Raw genomic sequence first — 19,442 nt, 5'->3', positions numbered from 1 at the left:
ATCACTCAAACTCAAAGACAAAACTATGGATGCAAACAGGCCATATCTAGCTTTTGGGGGGCCCTAAGCAAGATTTGGTTGCCCACATCTCGTAGGCAAAACGTTTTAGTGGCCCCCCTCTTGGTGGAAGAGAATAAATTGTGCAGTAATAAAGTTTATGTCCGCCAATTCCACACATTTTGCCACGGGGTGTAGAGAAAATGTTGCCGTTTTAAAGCACATCTTTTGCAATTCTACATATTTTTTCATGGGCCAGAGAGAACATGTCTCAATTTTAAAACTAATTTCATACGATTCTTCTCATTTTGCCATGACTTATGCCATGTTAATATGATATCTGAGAGACTAACAAGATCAATGTGGCCCCCGTAGAGATCAGGACCCGTGCCTTGTGTGCCCGGTCAGTAACTCGGCCGTGATTACTACAAGGTTTAGATAACCGACTAGACTAACTTACCTAGCCAATATCAATCTGTAAAATGTTACCTGACAAGGGCTAATTGAGTTACTGTCAGTGACTGACTTAATAGGAAAACTGCTGATGCACTACCAAATGTTGAAATTACAAGTTGTGTATTCTACTATCCCCCCCAAACAGTAAGCTGAGACTGACTTCCTGACTTCCTGGAGAGGAAAAATATATATGTTTGGGTTGGCCCTGGATGCAAGGACTGACCATCCATGATGTCAGTTATAGTTAACCCTTTAAAGCCTAATGTTACATACTGTGCATGCAATATTGTGTTTAAACACCTGGTAAAGTGTCTGTACATGATCAATACATAAAAGGAAACCACTCTTCAAGAATAGATTGGAGATTGGCACTGAAAATATTTTTTAAAGAATCTTCTCCTCCGAATGCATTCGTATGCTGTCAAAAAGGGGAGTTTCTGAAATTCAATGCATACAAAATGCTCATAAGTGATGCAAACCACACATTTGCAATGATTTGTTTTTGTACCAACATGTTGAGCTTTTATATATATATATATATACAGTGCATTCAGACACCTTGACTTTTTCCACATTTTATTCTAAAATTAATTCAGTTGTTTTTGATCCTTTACTCAGTGATTTGTTGAAACACATTTGGCAGTGATTACTGCCTCGTCTTCTTGGGTATGACACTACAAGCTTGGCACACCTGTAGTTGGGGAGTTTCTCCCATTCTTCTCTGCAGATCCTCTCAAGCTCTGTCAGGTTGTACGGGGTACGTCGCTGCACAGTTATTTTGAGGTCTCTCCAGAGATGTTCGATTGGGTTTAAGTCCGGGCTCTGGCTGGGTCACTCAAGGACATTCAGAGACTTGTCCTGAAGCCACTCCTGCGTTGTCTTGGCTGTGTACTTAGAGTTGTTGTCCTGTTGGAAGGTGAACCTTCGCCGCAGTCTGAGGTCCTGAGTGCTCTAGAGCAGGTTTTCATCAAGGATCTCTCTGTATTTGCTCCGTTCATCTTTCCCTTGATCCTGACTAATCTCCCTGTCCCTGCCGCTGAAAAACATCCCCACAGCATGATGCTGTCACCACTATGCTTCACCGTAGGGATGGTGCCAGGTTTCCTCCAGACGTGACGTTTGGTATTCAAGCCAAAGAGTTCAATCTTGGTTTCATCAGACAAGATAATCATGTTTCCCATGGTCTGAGAGTCCTTTAGGTGCCTTTTGGCAAACTCCAAGCGGGCTGTCATGTGCCTTTTACTGGGGAGTGGCTTCCGCATGGCCACTCTACCTTAAAGGTCTAATTGGTGGAGTGCTGCAGAGATGGTTGTCCTTCTGGAAGTTTCTCCCATCTCCACAGAGGGATTCTGGAGCTCTACCAGAGTGACCATTGGGTTCTTGGTCACCTCCCTGACCAAGGCCCTTCTCCCTCGATTGCTCAGTTTGGCTTGGCAGCCAGCTCTAGGAAGAGTATTGGTGGTTCCAAAGTTCTATCATTTAAGAATAATGGCGGCCACTGTGTTGTTGGGAACCTTCAATGCTGCAGACTTTTTTTTGTACACTTCCCCAGATCTGTGCCTCAACACAATCCTGTCTCCACACTCTACAGACAATTCCTTTGGTTTTTGCTCTGACATGCATTGTCAACAGGTGTGTGCCTTTCCAAATCATGTCCAATCAATTGAATTGACCACAGGTGGACTCCAATCAAGTTGTAGAAACATCTCAAGGATGATCAATGGAAACAGGATGCACCTGAGCTCAATTTCTAGTCTCATAACAAAGGGTCTGCATACTTATGTAAATAAGTTATTTCTGTTTTTGCTTTGTCATTATGGGGTATTGTGTGTAGATTGATGAGATGAAAAAACAATTTAATACATTTTTGAACAAGGCTGTAACGTTAAAAAAAATGTGGAAAAAGGGAAGGGGTCTGAATACTTTCCGAATGCACTTTTTATGCATTTTATTTTCCATAAATAAAATAAACAGTAAAGTATTTTTTGTAGATCGTTGACTAAAAAAATGGCAATTAAATCCATTTTAATCCCACGTTGTAACACAAAAAAATATGGAATAAGTGTGAATACTTTCTGAAGGCACTGTATACGTAATATTCTTCAAGATGCAATGATTACATATCATTAGTTTATAGGTCCAAACATTTGTAGCAACTGCACATTGCCCCTTTAAACAGTGAGAACCTGCTGAAGTTGACAGCTGTGGTTGTTTGTGTGCTAATGAAGCTGAGGGGAAGTGAGGGGTGAAAAAGGAACACTTCAGCTTTGGGGTGTATGTTGTCATGGAGCTTATGAAAATAAAGTAGCGTAGGACCTTCACGTTTGTATGTGCTGTAGACCTGTAGTTGACAGGAGGGTCATTTGTGTTATTATGAGCTTATAAGGGAAGTAAACAGGAACTTCAGCTGTGTGTTCTTAATGATACTTTGAAGTAAACACGATTGTTTTTCACTTCATGATCTTGATCTCATCTCTGACTTTATTCATTCCTCCATAAAATTCTGGAAATTCTAGCCGTAAAGAGAAGTATGACATAGAAAACAAAATCCACATGAAATAAACTTACTGAATAATGGTCGCTATAACTGTGTACTAAGAAATATGTAAAGTCACAAGGATGAAATCACATTTTTTCTTTAAAGTCCAAGACATAAAACTTTACTAAACCCCCAATCTTGATCACCAACCCAACTTCTAACCATTTTTTTACAACCTTCAATTGCCTTCACATTGTTCTCACTTTTTTACTATTAACTTGATTTACTACTGTGAGAACGGTTGTTTTGATTCTGTGAAAAACATAGGCAATTTGTTTCAAAAGGGTGCTCATTGGGTCCAATAGACTGAGAAGAAAATATTGTGCTGCTTATGTATCAAAAACGGTCTAATGGAAAGTCTGCATATAAACCAAGGCACTCATTTGTGATCTATGCAATTGTGTAAAGGATGCCTCAAATAATTGTGGTATTTTTAAGTCTGGAAGACTATTGTGTGTGGTTCAAGTTTAACCTCGTTTATTATCTAGCCTATGCATAGAAACACGTACATTTCGGCATATACCTATATTGCCACAACATGAGATTTACTTTGTTGTTATACCAAGAGTCTATTTTTCCGGGAAATAACTTTTAGGCATAGTTTTCCGCAGGTGAGTTTGTGTCGCTTTGTTCTCCTGTGTGGATCACAGCGAGGAAACAGAGCGACTCTCTGCAGCTGCGGCCTCTACTCGCGCCTCTCCTCTCCACTCGGCGCAGGCGCGCTGGCTCTGTACTGAGCGTTTGCATTGTGTCTGAACTGCGGGTGAGCTTTAAAAACATTCTAGCCTTCCAACCGCGGCAATGTCGGGCAGGTCGGTCCGAGCGGAGACCCGGAGCAGGGCGAAAGATGACATCAAGCGGGTTATGGCCGCGATTGAGAAAGTACGGAAATGGTAAGAAAGAGGGAAACAACACTCGTTGCCTAACATGAGGAAAAGCCTTGCTTGTTGGGGGTGGGGGAGAGAACGAGCGAGAATTGCAATTGAAAGACGGCAGATATTTTAAGGGAATTTAGGACAGATTTTCTACTCAGGTGCGCTAGGGCGCACTCGTGGTGTGCGCGACTACGCATCTCTAATCGTCTACAAACCAGATCCCAATGATTTTAGATCATTTTCCACCAAGGTTTAATGTGGGTCGAACCCATAAGCCATTTCGTTGCAGTCACATGAAGCCATTCCTTTTTCCTGGCCGTTGTAGTAGCAGAGAGGGAAGAGAGTCGACTGTTTCAGAACACCGACTCGACGCAAATCATTCAAAAATATACTTCGGGACTATAGGCTACGACTAGTGCGCTCTAGAGTCGGAGTACTTTTTAGACCGTCTGGAGTTTTAAATTAAGCGCTTCGAGTCGCCCTTTAGGTCAAATAGAGATTGCGCGTGAGGGCTGGGAGAGGGACTACTCATGTTTGACTGAACACGCAATGAGTCAGTCTCAGGGTTTTACAAATATAACATTTTCAAAGTTTAGCAATACCACTGGATTACCTTTTTGTTAATTCATCCTTTCTATCAAGGCACCATTTATTTTCAACAGTGGATTAGATTGAGTCGTTTACTTTCTGAATAAAAATTTAGATTCTGCGCTAGTGTCTCCATTATTAAGTAAATCTGCTAAACAATTGAAAGCTCACTGTTAAAAAGCGATAGGGACATATTGAAGGCTATTTGCAAATTACAATCCTGAAACCTTCAAGATGGAAATAATTAAAACATTCTAATAGCCTACTAAAGTTTGTTTTCATATTTGTTTCAATTGTGTCTGTACCTGTTGAATCAAAATTATTTCGACTTTCAATTGTAATAGGCCCACATTCGTGTCGAACCACATACTAGTGCACAAATTCAATTACTGTTTTATTATTATTATGCAAAAAGGCCTCATTTGTTTTAACTAGGAGGGATGGGAACCATCAGTTGCGACCTGTCATTCAAGTGGGGTTTTAAGCCCTACATTTTATAGCAAAAAATAAGTCATCTTTTTTGGCTTTAATACTTGTCACATATAATTTTGCAAGCAATGTAAAATATATATCTTTGAGTTGATAAAGCCGCATACAAACATGGTCTCTTTTTTGTTTTTGTTTTCTTGATTAAGGCAGCTCCAAAATTCAAGTGTTTCAGCCTAGCTCAGTGCTTTCTGTGATGGTGGGGCAAGCCAGCAGAAAATATCTGGCATTACACCGTGATTGGCTCAGTGTTCTGTCACTAATGGGGACACTACGTCACCGCCAAGTCTAAGGGTAGAGCTCTAAATTCTAGCCCCTTGGGTGCAGCCATAGAGTTACATTAGAAGTGCCCAGCCAAGAAGGCTCAATGTCATTGGCCACAGATAAAATGATGTCAAATCACGTTATATCTACAGTAACTTTGGAATCAGTGGCCAACTGCAAGCATTGCATATCAATCATTAGCCTGCTATTCAGTGGATTGGCTCTGTGGTCCCAAGTCTAAGATTAAGGGTCTCTTTTCCTAGTTTAAAATTATAAACATTCAACATTGCTGTCAATGAAGCATGATTTGTGCTGTGCTCAAAACAACTTAACTTAGAACTGCAAAATCTGACATTAGTGAGTTCAAGACAACTGGGAACTCGGGGAAAAAAACAAACTAGCTAAAACTATTCAAATACATTTTAAACTTTCATCCAACTCTGAATTGTATATCGGGAACTCTGGCCTCTTTCTAGAGCTACGACCTGAAGATCACTGATGTCATCATGATTCAACCTTTTTTTTCCCTTCGAGTTCCCAGTTCTCTTGAAAGCACCATAAATCCAGAGAATGCCAGACTTTGATGACAAAGTTTGATGACAAATTTGCCCAGGAAGGACCGCAGTGCCACCTTCCTGTTCAAGTGAGCACAGCACAACAAGGTGAGTCTAAACATGTATTGTATGATGCTGCATAAATGATGTAATATGCCAGGGAGATATGTACACTGTAGCTAAGAAAGTAATACTAAGTAATACTTTGTCTCGGGCCTAACACCCATGCCAATATATCCAGCAAACACTGGCTTCTCGGGCATTATCACTTAAGTTAGCCTTTAGTAGCCCATGTGCCTCACCCTAATAATTTGTTCTATTTTCACCTCTTAATTTTGCCCACTGTTCTGACTTGGTGGTCCACATGTAGCCTATAACCTGTTTTTGAGAAATGTAATCATCGAATATTGTAAGAGCTTTCATTGTCTGCTTATACGCCCCCTTTATTTATCCTACGGTTCTTACTTGGTGTACAGGGAGAACACTGGGGGAGGAAAAAAGCTCATGTTCTGAATTCTGTCATGTACATTTCAAAAGTGCTGAACAAATAGTTATGTTAACTACGTTCGTCCTAACTCACTCATTAATGTCTTAATCGAAATTACGGATTGCCTCTTATCCGCTTGTTTGTACATCTCAATTGTCATTAGAAATCACATTTGTTTAAGCAAGTCAGCCATATCAGCTATGTTTTTTTTAAAGGCATTAAATGAAGCTAAATCAACTGTTTTGCTGCCAGACAAGGCTCCGTTGATAGCCAGGTGTAGCAGTGGTATAGTGCAATTAATGTGTTGTTTACCCACCAAGATTTGCATGCTAAAATCACCACTGGGAACCGTTATTCAATCAATCAAATTTTATTACTATCGTCTGTGACTGTCTCCGTGTTCTTGTTTCTGTCTGACTTTTTTCTTTATGTTGTTTTGCGTGTACCACTGGTCCAGTTGATATCACTAAAGAAACATTGAATGTGAATTGAAGTGAACCATTCAATTAATTCTAAACCTGTGTGTGTCTATCAGGGAGAAGAAATGGGTGACCGTAGGAGACACATCCCTGAGGATCTTCAAGTGGGTTCCAGTGACTGAGCCCAAATCAGCAGATGATGTATGTAACCCCTCCCTCACACACACACACAGACACACACGTCAGCCGCATTGAAGTTCAGTAGATATGTCTTTTACAGGAATTCTCTAAGCACCTCTTCAAACTTCACAAACACGCATCACGTCACTGTGTTGTATGTAACCAGTATTTCTGCCCCCCGTCTGTTGTCTTGCAGAAGAGTAAGAAGAAGAAGGGGAAGGATGAGAAGTATGGGTCAGAATTGACCACACCTGAGAACAGCTCTTCTCCTGGGATGATGGACATGCATGGTGAGTAATGCTCAATTCAGAGTCCATAGCTGCCATACTCTGACGAACGGTCCATTATTACAGGTCTATAAAATGGGTGGGTCTAATCCTGGATGCCGATTGGTTACAAAGGCATTCCAGCTGGTGTCTATTCCACAAGTTACCACCAGCTAAATCTATGACGTTAAAATGCCTATTTTCTCTGTTCCATCTCACTGCGCAATCCAATGTCTCATCAGCCCAGCCAAGCAATTTATAAACTTGATCTCCACTATGAAAATTCTCACATTTCTTTTAGACTAGTATTTGGTTTTCACCACAGAGATTTGTATGAATGTTGCTGTCTGTCTCTCCGACATTTAAAATTCGATCGGGATGAGACAGTCAGTCTTCTGAAGTGATTGTGTTAGCTGTGTTGTTGGCTAGCTCAACTGAACAACAGTGTCCTGATGAGAGAGCACATTTTCTATGCCAGGTGAAATCGTGTGTCATTAGCTCATTCTTATGGATGTATCCAAATAAATGTCACTAGAAAGCTTAAAAAAGGCAAATGCAGCTACTTTGCTGTTCAAGCTGCACTGTTTGACGTGACCGTGAGTTAGCCGTAGTTGGCTGGCTAGCTAGCAAGCAAGGGATAAACATGTTGCCAGCCAGTATGGCAATGGAACATTTAGAACGTCCGTAGATACAGAACAACAAAAAGACTTAACGACTGGGTCGCGTCTCTGGCAACCGAACCAATAGAACAAACGACCAGCCGGCTTGGGTAGGAACCTTAGATTTGTGTCGGGACGATATCTCATGGAAGGATGAAATAGAGTGAATATATTCAGCAAATGAAAATATGTATTTTTTTTTACTATGTTAGTAACCCATCGTATTAAAGTGATAATGCCCAAGAAGCCGGTGTTTGGATGATATATTGGCACGGATAGACAGCCGTTTCGGGCCTAACTACCCCTGTGCCAATATATCCTTCAAGCACTTGCTTCTTGGGCATTATCACTTAATTACAAACCTCATTTCATTGGCTGATATTCAGTCACGGCTGTATCTCACAATAAACCATGTGGCTCTGCAGCTTTGAACCCTGTGGGACACTTTAACACCCGGTGTGTGGGTTGGTGTATATGTTTGTGGACCCAGAATGGAATTGAAAGTTAAACCAAATTAAAAGCCCATCTCTCTCTCCATCTCTCTCTCAGACGACAACAGTAACCAGAGTTCCATCGCCGACTCCTCCCCCGTCAAACAGGAAACCAGCTGCAGCACTAGCCCCGCCCCTGAACCCTCTGCCGTATCCCACGGCGATAGCAGTGAGGCCAAGAGCGACCAGAGCCCTGGCAGCAAGAGGAGTGAGACTTGCGCACACACACACCCACCACTACCACGGACAATTGCCATCCCTGAAATCCCCTCCTATTGTGGCCCTTTCCTTAGACACTTCTAATACAACTGGATGGGTGAAGCTGATGGCAGGGTTTAGAAGAACAGTGCATATTCAATTCCTGTTTGGTTAGCTGGTTAGGCCTGAAGTCACAGGGCAGTACTCAGGGACTCATCACGCTGAGAGGGGGAGAGAAAAGGATGTAGAGAGAGAGAGTTCAGCTGTGACCAGACCCTCGGGGCTTCAACTGCCAACTCTCCATCTTCACCCCCTACTAACAAGAGACCTCTCTCAGCCTGGTGCAAAATAGAACTCTCGCTCTACCCATCTCTCTTTCTCTCTACCCATCTCTCTTTCTCTCTACCCATCTCTCTTTCTCTCTACCCATCTCTCTTTCTCTCTACCCATCTCTCTTTCTCTCTACATGTAATGCTCCTCCCCAGTTATACCTTGGTTGCTGAACATTTGTAACTACTGCATATTACCAATAAGTGGCATCAATGGGTTTAGAATTCCTTTCCAGTATCCCATTAGACATTAGAATGTCTTGTAGCAGAATGTCTTGTAACCGATGGTCAAACGCAGTCATTCAACAGTACAGATCTGACAGGTTTACCAGGTGATTCATGTCATGTGTTAATGTGTTTGTGGTGCAGCGAAGAGCAACCTGTCCACTGAGGGCTCAGAGAGAGGACAGGGGGACAAGAGAGACAGCAGACCGACATCCTCAGGAGACAAGGACACCTCAGGAGACAAGGACACCTCAGGAGACAAGGACACCTCAGGAGACAAGGACACCTCAGGAGACAAGGACACCTCAGGAGACAAGGACACCTCAGGAGACAAGGACACCTCAGGAGACAAGGACACCTCAGGAGACAAGGACACCTCAGGAGACAAGGACACCTCAGGAGACAAGGACACCTCAGGAGACAAGGACACCTCAGGAGACAAGGACACCTCAGACAGCTGCGAAGTCACTCAGGTACTCTGTTCTACTATACTGTATATTCTACTCTTCCTCCATGAAGAAGACGAGTGGCCTGAGGACCTCCAGATTATTCATAAAATTTTTATCACGTCCACATTTCTACATAAATAGATGAACCGATAACTTCATCAGCTGTAGTTGTTTGTATGTTTGTGGGCGGCAGGTAGCCTGTCTGTTAAGTGTTGGGCCAGCAACCTGGGCCAGCAACCGAAAGCTCGCTGGTTCGAGTCCCTGAGCCGACTAGGGGAAAATACTGTCGATGTGCCCTTAAACAAGGCACTTAACCCTAATTGATCTTGTAAGTCGCTCTGGAAAAGAGCGTCTGCTAAATGACTAAAATGTAAAAAATATATGTTAGCTATATGTTAGCAGAGACAAGCTGGTACAGCCTTGTTTTAGTTAAAACACCCTTATCTGACTGTGTGTTTGTGTTTCTGGGCTGGCAGGAACAGGAGGAAGAGGCTCCTCCCAGTAAGAAGAGCATGCAGGAGTCTCCGTCTCAGGACTACGAGGAGAAATAGACGTGCTGCATCCTTTCTATCTTCTTCCTCACCTCCCTTTCTTCCTCCCCCCGTAGCCCCTAACAATCCTCTGAGCAGAGGGAGAAAGGACTTTGTCTCCCTCCACTAAGCCTTCTTCCTTCCCTCCTCCTCTTCTTCCACACTCACTCCCTCACTAATGCCACGAGTAGTTCTATGAACCAGCCTGTTATCCCCTCCATGGCCAGGGGTGACGCTGTGAGCCCAGCTCTTCCCAGAAGAGAAACACTGACCTGCACCTGTGACACAAACCCACTGACAATATGGGACTTCACATTCTACGCTGGCACCACACGCTAACAGAGTAGGATGGAGTTTCCCCTAGACAGTGATCTAAGGTTTAGTTTCTATGTTTCCTGCAAAGGAAGGTAAACTAATCCCAGATCTGTAGCTCTCATCTTCTAACCCAGGAGCCACGTCAAACCTCCCCCTAACTCACCTTCGGTTGTTCCGGTGTTTGTTTGGGACAGTTTCCAGTTTGTATAGTTTAGGGGTTGTTGTTTAGCCCAGGAGGGTCAATGCGCTGTTAAGGTATAATTTCACAAAAACTGCACGCTATGGTTTTACTGCTGCTGTGCTGGGTGTGGATTTCTGTCAGTTTGTTATTTTAGCTTTATTTAACTTGCTTTTTTTTCTAGAGGAAGAACAAGAGTTAATTTTTTTCGCGAGGACATGCTTGTAGCATACGTAGGTTTTATCGAAGGGTGTTCTTTGATTATTGTGGTATAACGTACTCTGTAGGTCAAACTGTTTTTAACTACTTTTTTATTGTACCATGTTTTTATTTGCCTTACGGTTTTAACATTGAGCTGACGCTAATGATTTTATTCAGCATTTACATTCAACTATAAACAGTTTCCGTTTCGCATTGGTTACTGTTAGAAAGACAACATGTACTGTAACAAAACCGCATTCTGCAAATATCTCGAAAGAAGAATTGACTTTGAGGGAGTCAGCAGCTTCCCACGAGCCTGGGTGTCAGTCAGTTTCTCTTCCCAGCTTCTTTCCTGTCAAAAGGCATGACGACTACACTTGAGGAGTTACACAGAAACATGTGGGTGTCCGGGCTAAATTCCCACTTGGTCAACAGCAATGACCGTTTTTCTATGAGTCTTCATTGCCATCGCGGTGGTTTAAATGTGTTACTATATGTATCGCCTTTCATAACCTCCCCTCAGTGTCCGGCTCAAACTGTGGCTCAGATCCTCATTCAAGGTGCTCAGATCCTCATTCAAGGTGCTCTCTGTGGGTCGCAACCTAACTTCATGATCGAGGAAGGAACGCATATTCGCACAAATCTGTCAACTCTACACACACACACACACACACACACACACACACAAAAAAATCAGCCTCAAACCTATTTATGTATGTTTTTTGTTCGGGTGACTTGATCAATCAATAACCATTGATTTTCCCCCCCCCCCCCCCCCCCCCCCCAAACATCAGTTCAATAGAGAGAAATGAAATGACATTTCAGTGGAGACAGAGGACAGCTTTAGCTTATACCTCATTTACAGTCCAGCAGAGCTGGTACTAGTGATGCTACGTAATTGACATGAGAAGTATGTACAACATTCCGTTTTTTTTAGATATCTTTTATGTTTTAGATTTCATTCTTGATTCTGATTGAACCGGTTAATGCTTCTAGTTTAACTCATATGAACTGTGTATATAAAGAGCTGAGGAAACATGTCAGATGCTTGTTTTCTTGGGACCATATTGTTTGAGTTTAGAATGATCTTGTACAGGTTGATGGTTTGGTTTGACTTATTTATTCCATCACTAGTGCTCAGATTTGATCATGTCCAATGGTTTTGTTTTATTAATAAAAAGCCCCAAAATATTTATTTTACCCAGAGTCTTTCCTGTTGCCCATTGATTTCAGACTCATTACCTCAAGTACTAGGTTAAAGAACTCTTCGACATAGGTCATTTTCTTCTATTTGAATTATATGTCAAAAGAACCAATTCTTCCTACTCATTTATCTTTCTAATGCATATGTGCTTCTCATTGGAGTGCAACAAAGCATAAGACTTCGAGGGAAGGCAATCTTGAGGTAACAACTGGTTTTCAGTTGGCACTCAAACACTTCCCTACAGACTTCCCCTTCTCTTTTAGGGGCCTGTTTTTCAGTGACACTATTTTCCTTCTGTTGTATTTGAGAGGAACTCATGAAAAATGGAGAGGGTTATTTCAGTTCCCCTCGTCCTGTCAGGGGTAATGTATCTGGGGATGAATTAATTATGAGCAGTTCTTGTACTTATTGGTCGGTGAGATGGAAACAGCCTGGTATGGTTCGTAGGTTTGGGGGCAGGGGGGGCTGAGCAGAGAGGAGTCTTGTCCAGAAACAATCTCTACTACCCATTGGACACACCGTGTAGATCTGAAAGGATGGATTGGATCGGCGTAAGCAATATGGTTGTTTGTTCCAGCACACAACTCTACTGATTTTTGGACTATGACTTACATCATCAGATGATAAGAGGAAATCAACATTCTACATGTAGAGTATTTGTTTTTATTGTATTTTTTTTGTACACAACATAGAAAACCAGTACCGCTTTACAGTAGGGTACTCATCTGTAAAGGGTTTATAACAGTCTACCGATTGAACAAACCCTTTATAAAGCCTTTATAGACGATGCCTTAATGCTATTTGAAACATAGAAAACAGTGCACTAAACAGTCACGTCACTTAGTAAAGAGTCCACAATGTGCTTCTAGAGTTAATAACATCATTACAAGTGCGTTATGTTTGTTCCCTGGAGTCGGTACATCGTTATCGTCCAACATGCAGAGCAGAAAAATAAAATACACGTAAAAGATCCTTTTTGTTTCCATGGCACATTGTGCACATTTAGTTTTTCAGAAAACCTCTGATGGTTATTTACAAAGGCCGGTGTCATTGGTTAGTCACATAGATCTATCATACATAGCTTTGTTACACTGGGCGATTCAATATGATCCAAACTGTGTGCTTCAGTACATAGCTCTAGTACACGTATATATCTATTACAGGACAGGTCGTTTATAAAAAGACAATACATAAAATACACAGGCAGCACATAAAAAGGTGACAGTAAGTAGGTAGTTTCCTGTCTCGACATTTCTTATCAAATCAACAAGTTTGTTTTTTTCATTTAGCATGGCAGTTTCTAAGTGGGTCCTGGATTCTAAGAGGGAGTTTTAAAGTGAGTAGTGCAACAAGTTAAGTGGCTGGCGTTCGGTTGCCTTAGTTCGGATGAGCGCCCGCCACAAGCACCAGGTTGATGTTCAGTAGGCATTAAAACAACATGTGCGTTTTTTTGTGGAGAATTTCCCAAAATACCTCCTCAGTTCCAAAATGTCCTCTATCATTTTGTGCCTGCTGAACACAACCTGGTAGTACAGGTAGACTGTGTGTCCTGTGGTATTACCCTGTTCCCTTTGTGGAGGGGACATACATAGGATCACCCCCCCCTGTAACTATATTCCCCAGGTTGTTGCTGTAAATGAGAACGTGTTCTCAGTCAACTCACCTGGTAAAATAAGGGTTAAATAAATAAATACATAGGTCAGGGTCTGGACACAGCACACTGACTCGGGAACGTGACATGTGAAAGACAGGAATGTGTTGGAGAAACATTCATCATTAATTGTGCTATTAGCAGAGAACCACTCTGGTGCATCCAGGCCCTTCACCTTCACGTACGTCTGCATCGTCAAATGCCTTCCCTCTTGCCTGGTTACATATGGGAAGTTTATTTCCTGTGAGAACTGAAGTCAAAACCCAACCCATGCTGTATGCAAAAAAACTAAAGAACTAACTAATAACAGAAGATGATTTGTTTATGAACTAATAACAGGAGATGATTCCTTTATGAACTAATAACAGAAGACTAATTCCTTTAGTTCCTAACATGGATATTACATGTCGGAGAGGGAGTTGGAGAGTTAGAGAGGAGAGAGAGGGGGAGAGGGGGAGAGGGAGGGGGAGTTGGAGAGAGGGAGGGGGAGAGTTAGAGGGAGGAGAGTTAGAGAGGAGAGGGAGGGGTGAGAGTTGGACAGAGGGAGGGGGAGAGTTGGAGAGAGGGAGGGGGAGAGTTGGAGAGAGGGAGGGGGAGAGTTGGAGAGAGGGAGGGGGAGAGTTAGAGAGAGGAACAGGGAGAGTTAGAGAGAGTTAGAGAGGAGAGTTAGAGAGAGGGAGAGAGTTAGAGAGGGAGAGTTAGAGAGAGGGAGGGGGAGAGTTAGAGAGAGGGAGGGGGAGAGTTAGAGAGGAGGGGGGTTAGAGGGAGGAGAGCCGAGGAAAGGAGAGTTGGTGAGGGAGGAGGGAGAGTTGATGAGGGAGGAGAGTTAGAAAGGAGAGGAGAGTTGGTGAGGAAGGAGAGTTAGAGAGGAGAGCGAGGAAAGGAGAGTTGGTGAGGGAGGAGAGTTAGAGAAGAGAGGAGAGTTGGTGAGGAAGGAGAGTTAGAGATGAGAGGAGAGTTGGTGAGGGAGGAGGGAGAGTTGGTGAGGAAGGAGAGTTAGAGAGGAGAGGTGAGTTGGTGAGGTAGGAGAGTTAGAGGAGAGCGAGGAAAGGAGAGTTGGTGAGGAAGGAGAGTTAGAGAGGAGAGCGAGGAAAGGTGAGTTGGTGAGGGAGGAGAGTTAGAGAGGAGAGGAGAGTTGGTGAGGGAGGAGAGAAACGTTTGTGAGAGGAAGTAGTATAAGTCATAGGAGAGTCTTAGGTAGCGGGGGATTTAGAGTTACCTAAGGGGACTATGATAGTGAGTGACATACATAAATACGATATAAAAACCCAGAGGGAGTCTGGTCGGTGTTTGGCGGTCTGTGCAGGGTAGGGGTGGGATACTGTGGATGAGAGTCTAGAAGGTCTGATCATCTTGGCAGGACTCTGTGGAATGACCAAAGGCCTCACAGATGTCGCAGTACGGCCGCTGGTCGGCTGGCTTGCCCTTGAAGGAAGAGTGGGGCACTGAGTCAGGGCTCTGGGCCTGGGTCGGACAGTCTTCGGTGTCATGGAGGTCGAAACAGTCACAGATATCACAGAACAGACGAGGAGGAGCCTTCTTGTCCTTCTTAGATCCACACTCTTCCAAACTAGAGAGGGAGAGACCGAGAGAGAGTGATTAGGGAAATGCAAAATATTGCATGTTGACGGGTCTGTCAACAACTGTAAGTGAGGGCTAAGTTTGGGGTTTGGGTTCAGAGGTTATATGTTATAAGACTGACCCGTCAGTGCCGTCATTGCCGTTGAACTCAGCCAGAACCATCTTCTTCAACTTCACCTTCAACTCCTCGTTCTTCCTCTGCAGGTCCACAATCACACTGTTCAGGAAGTTAATCTGAAGGAGGGAGAGAAGCGAGACCACAGTCAAGTTTATATGAGAAAGAGTGAGGTGGACTGTGAGACAATGGTGGAAGTGCAGATATCTATCTATGCAAATTATATACTGTATAAGTGACAAGCAAATGATGCAATTGGAATACTAATAGCGAATCATACCTGTCCCTCTGCAAAGTCCTTCTCTTCTCTCAGCTGGTCCAGAACTGCATCACCTGAGGAAGGCATTCCACTGTCCCCTCCCTTGGAGGCCTGCTGTCCCATGAGCCTCTGCTCCAGGCTGGTGACACATCCCTGTAGTTGGGCCTTGTCTCTCTCCAGCGCCTCAACGGCAGACTGCAGCGTCTTGGCCATGACGTTCTCACCTCGCAGCACCACAATCTAGAGGGAGACAGAGAGACAGGTTTCAACGAATATAGAGATACAGCCGTTGTATGGCAGCCCAGAGAAAAAGCATAGGACCCAATGCAAGTTTTCTTGAATTTTTCATCAAAAGGCCCACAGTCTGCTAGAGTTGTGTGTGAATGTTTACCTCATTCCTCAGAGTCTCCAGCTCCTTGTCCTTATCTGTCTTCTGGAAGTTTCTCTCCTCCCCTGTCTCCTGGTTGGATAGAGTTTCCCTGGGGGGGAACAGAGGAAGAGAACTGCTAAATACAGAACTCACAGACCCACACTGGGACTGGCAGGAGCAGTGCAATACTGTGTGTGCACGCATACATTTCTCTTTGGGTAAAGTGAGAAACTTCTGCCTGATGAAGGTCTCTGACTGCAATGTTTTAAACTTTTGATTTTACAATAAATAATCAAATACTTCACACAATAGTTGTGATAGTCAAGGCGTTGGAACAAGGATCACGAAAGACTAGTGAAGCTAGCTCTTTCTCAATAACAACATTGGGAAGTTTAGGGCCAACGTTTGAAAGAACATCACAAATCCAGATGTTGAAATCCAACTTGACATGAAAACCATTAGCAGGATTCAGAACACAGTGAATAACCTGTCTGTGGAACCCGAAGGTTGATGGCATTACCCTGCCTGGGGTCTCATGATCCAATACATCCACATGGAACAACAACAACCTTAACCATATGCTGACCACACAGCTCGCGTCGGATGCGTTGCAAAATAAATGTATACATACATGTTATTCAATCATTTTGCGCACATCAACGAGCATCTGCGAAACCAGGCGCTAAAATAGAACTTGGTTATATTTGTGAAGCTTCACTCGCTGCAAGTCCTGCCTCTCCCATCTCCTCATTGGTTTTTAGGAGCATATACCCACTTGGGAGATTGAACGATGAATTGAGGTCCACACTCCAGTCCAGTTGGTGGTGGTGATGCACCTTAAAGTTGGTTGCCAACCGCTGTATAAAGTCCGAAGAAGAAGACCACTGAAGGTGGAGAGATTACTAGAAACTAACTTTGACCCTTTTATCTGTGGATTAATTAACGGAGTAGAGGAGCTTGTGCATTTCAGGTAAAATACCATCCCAATGTTTATATCCCAGGACAAATTAGCTAGCAACAGCATGCTAGCTAGCTAAATTGACATAAATGTTAAATGCTTTTCGACCTGTCCCCAAATTAATATATTTGGTTCAGAGTTCGTTTTGATACTTCAACCTGCGTGTCCTGATGGCGTCTGGTGTGGTTGGACAAAATCAACATGCACGCGAGCTCTCTGGTCAGCATGTTAATCACAAAAGATGTAGCTTGGATGTCTTCCCCTAAACAAAGTCTTTACTACAGATGCTAGTCTAGATATATAGCCTACTTTTCTAGGGATTAGTGCTGCTGAATAACGTCTCTTTTCTGACTGTCTGACTGCGAAACATTCACCTGAAAAGGTAGTTATCCCCTGATCTCTCCTGACTGATTAGTCCTGCTCTACATAACCCTTCCTCAGGCTATCATCATCTCTCTCTTGGTTTAAATAACCTTTCTGATGCCAAACTCCCACCTCTTCTGCTCCTCTCGTCTCCTCCCATTTCCTCTCCTCTCTTCTCCACCCCCAACTTCTTCTCCTCTACCTCCTCTCCCCTTCAACATTCCTTTCATTTCTTCCCTCCATCTCTCCTCTCATTACTAGTGTTAGTAAAGGGATGTACAGTGCCGTGAAAAAGTATTTGCCCCCTTTCTGATTTTCCCTATTTTTTGCATATTTTTGATACTGAATGTTAGCAGATCTTCAACCAAAACCTAATATTAGATACAGGGAACTTAAGTTGACAAATAACAAAACAAATGGACACTCATTTTAGTTATTTAATGAAGAAAGTTATGCAACACACAATTCCCCTGTGTGAAAAAGTAATTGCCCACTTACACTCTATAACTGGATGTGCCACCTTTAGCTGCAATGACTGCAACCAAACACTTCCTGTAGTTGATGATCAGTCTCTCACATCGCTGTGGAGGAATTTCTGCTTTAACTCCAAGCATGATTGGCTCGTTTCAAGTTATGCCACAACATCTCAATTGGGATTAGGTGTGGATTTTGACTAGACCTGTCACGCCTGAGCTCGAGGGCGCCGGGCTCCCCAGCATTGCGCACTCCTGCCACCATCATTACGCATGTTGCCCCGTCACACACATCAGCGATTATTGGACTCAATCACCTGTTTATTACCTATAATATTATTATATTTGTCAGTTCCCCAGCTCTGTTCCCTGCTGCTGTGATCGTCATTTGTCATTGTGTATCCGTGTGCTGACGCTGTTTCTGACTTGCTCTCCCTGTACCTTCTTCTCGTCTCCGGTGTCGGTCCTTACAAGGCCATTACAAAACTTCTAATTTGTTGCTTTTTAGCCATTTTCATGTAGACTTGATTGTGTGTTTTGGATCATTGTCTTCCTGCCTGACCCAGCTGCGCTTCAGCTTCAGCAGGACAATGGTTCTGTTCTAAAATAGATTAAATCGTTTTTTTCTTAATCAATCTACATACAATACCCCATAATGACAAAGCAAAAACAGATAAAAAAAAATGTTTTGAAATAACAGAAATACCTTATTTACATAAGTGTTCAGACCCTTTTCTATGAGACTCGAAATTGAGCTCAGGTGCATCCTGTTTCCATTGATCATCCTTGAGATGTCTCTACAACTTGATTGGAGTCTACCTGTGGTAAATTCAATTGATTGGACATGATTTGGAAAGGCACACACTGGTCTATATAAGGTCCCATAGTTGACGGTGCATATCAGAGCAAAAACCAACCCATGAGGTCGAACAAATTGTTAGTAGAGCTCGAATACAGGATTGTGTCGAGGCACAGATCTGGGGAAAGGTACCAGAAAATGTCTGCAGCATTGAAGGTCCCCAAGAACACAGTGGCCGCCATCATTCTTAATTGGAAGAAGTTTGGAAACACCAATACTCTTCCTAGAAGTGTCCACCAGGCCAAACTGAGCAATCAGGGGAGAGGGGCCTTAATCGGGGAGGTGACCAAGAACCCAATGGTCACTCTGACAGAGCTCAAGAGTTCCTCTGTGGAGATGGGAGAACCTTCCAGAAGGACAACCATCTCTGCAGCACTCCACCAATCAGGCCTTTATGGTAGAGTGGTCAGACGGAAGACAATCCTCAGTAAAAGGCACATATAGATAGCCCACTTGGAGTTTGCCAAAAGGTACCTAAAGGACTCTTAGACCATGAGAAACAATATTATCTGGTCTGATGAAACCACGATTGAACTCTTTGGCCTGAATGTCAAGCGTCACGGCTGGAGGAAACCTTGAACCATCCCTACAGCGAAACATGGTGGAGGCAGCATCATGTTGTGGTGACCAGTCAGGATTGAGGGAAAGATGAACGGAGCAAAGTACACAGAGATCCTTGAGGAAAACCTGCTCCAAAGCTCTTAGGACCTCAGACTGAGGCGAAGGGTCACCTACCAACAGGACAACGACCCTAAGCACACAGCCAAGACAACACAGGAGTGGCTTCGGGACAAGTCTCTGAATGTTCTTGAGTGGCCCAGCCAGAGCCCGGACTTGAACCCAATCGAACATCTCTGGAGAGAGCTGAAAATAGCTGTGCAGCGACACTCCCCATCCAACCTGACAGAGCTTAAGAGGATCTG

General features: G+C 43.3%; 2 protein-coding genes across 7 annotated transcripts in view; one reads left to right on the top strand and one right to left on the bottom strand.

The window, feature by feature from the left end:
• Nucleotides 1-3,659: 3,659 nt before the first annotated feature.
• On the top strand, nt 3,660-11,394 carry LOC124048690 (B-cell CLL/lymphoma 7 protein family member A-like). Its single transcript, XM_046369712.1, has 6 exons — nt 3,660-3,885; nt 6,782-6,866; nt 7,042-7,135; nt 8,320-8,469; nt 9,158-9,486; nt 9,939-11,394. The coding sequence occupies exons 1-6, from the start codon at nt 3,794-3,796 to the stop codon at nt 10,011-10,013; spliced, it is 825 nt and encodes a 274-aa protein (XP_046225668.1). The 5' UTR covers nt 3,660-3,793; the 3' UTR covers nt 10,014-11,394.
• A 3,190-nt stretch (nt 11,395-14,584) lies between these two features.
• The window catches only part of LOC124048688 (CAP-Gly domain-containing linker protein 1-like), a 33,183-nt gene continuing 28,325 nt past the window's right edge, over nt 14,585-19,442 (bottom strand). For all 6 annotated transcript variants that reach the window (XM_046369707.1, XM_046369711.1, XM_046369706.1 and 3 more), the window contains 4 exons: nt 15,888-15,975; nt 15,518-15,736; nt 15,244-15,356; nt 14,585-15,111 (listed from right to left, as the gene is read on the bottom strand). In XM_046369707.1, coding sequence (XP_046225663.1) covers nt 14,877-15,111; nt 15,244-15,356; nt 15,518-15,736; nt 15,888-15,975 — 655 coding nt within the window. In that variant the 3' untranslated portion in view covers nt 14,585-14,876. The remainder of the gene's footprint in view (nt 15,112-15,243; nt 15,357-15,517; nt 15,737-15,887; nt 15,976-19,442) is intronic.

Source organism: Oncorhynchus gorbuscha, linkage group LG11, assembly GCF_021184085.1.
Source record: "Oncorhynchus gorbuscha isolate QuinsamMale2020 ecotype Even-year linkage group LG11, OgorEven_v1.0, whole genome shotgun sequence".
In the NCBI taxonomy this organism is placed as follows: domain Eukaryota; kingdom Metazoa; phylum Chordata; class Actinopteri; order Salmoniformes; family Salmonidae; genus Oncorhynchus; species Oncorhynchus gorbuscha.
The sequence above is the reverse complement of the archived record's forward strand: the minus strand, read 5'-3'. Positions and strand labels throughout refer to the sequence as shown.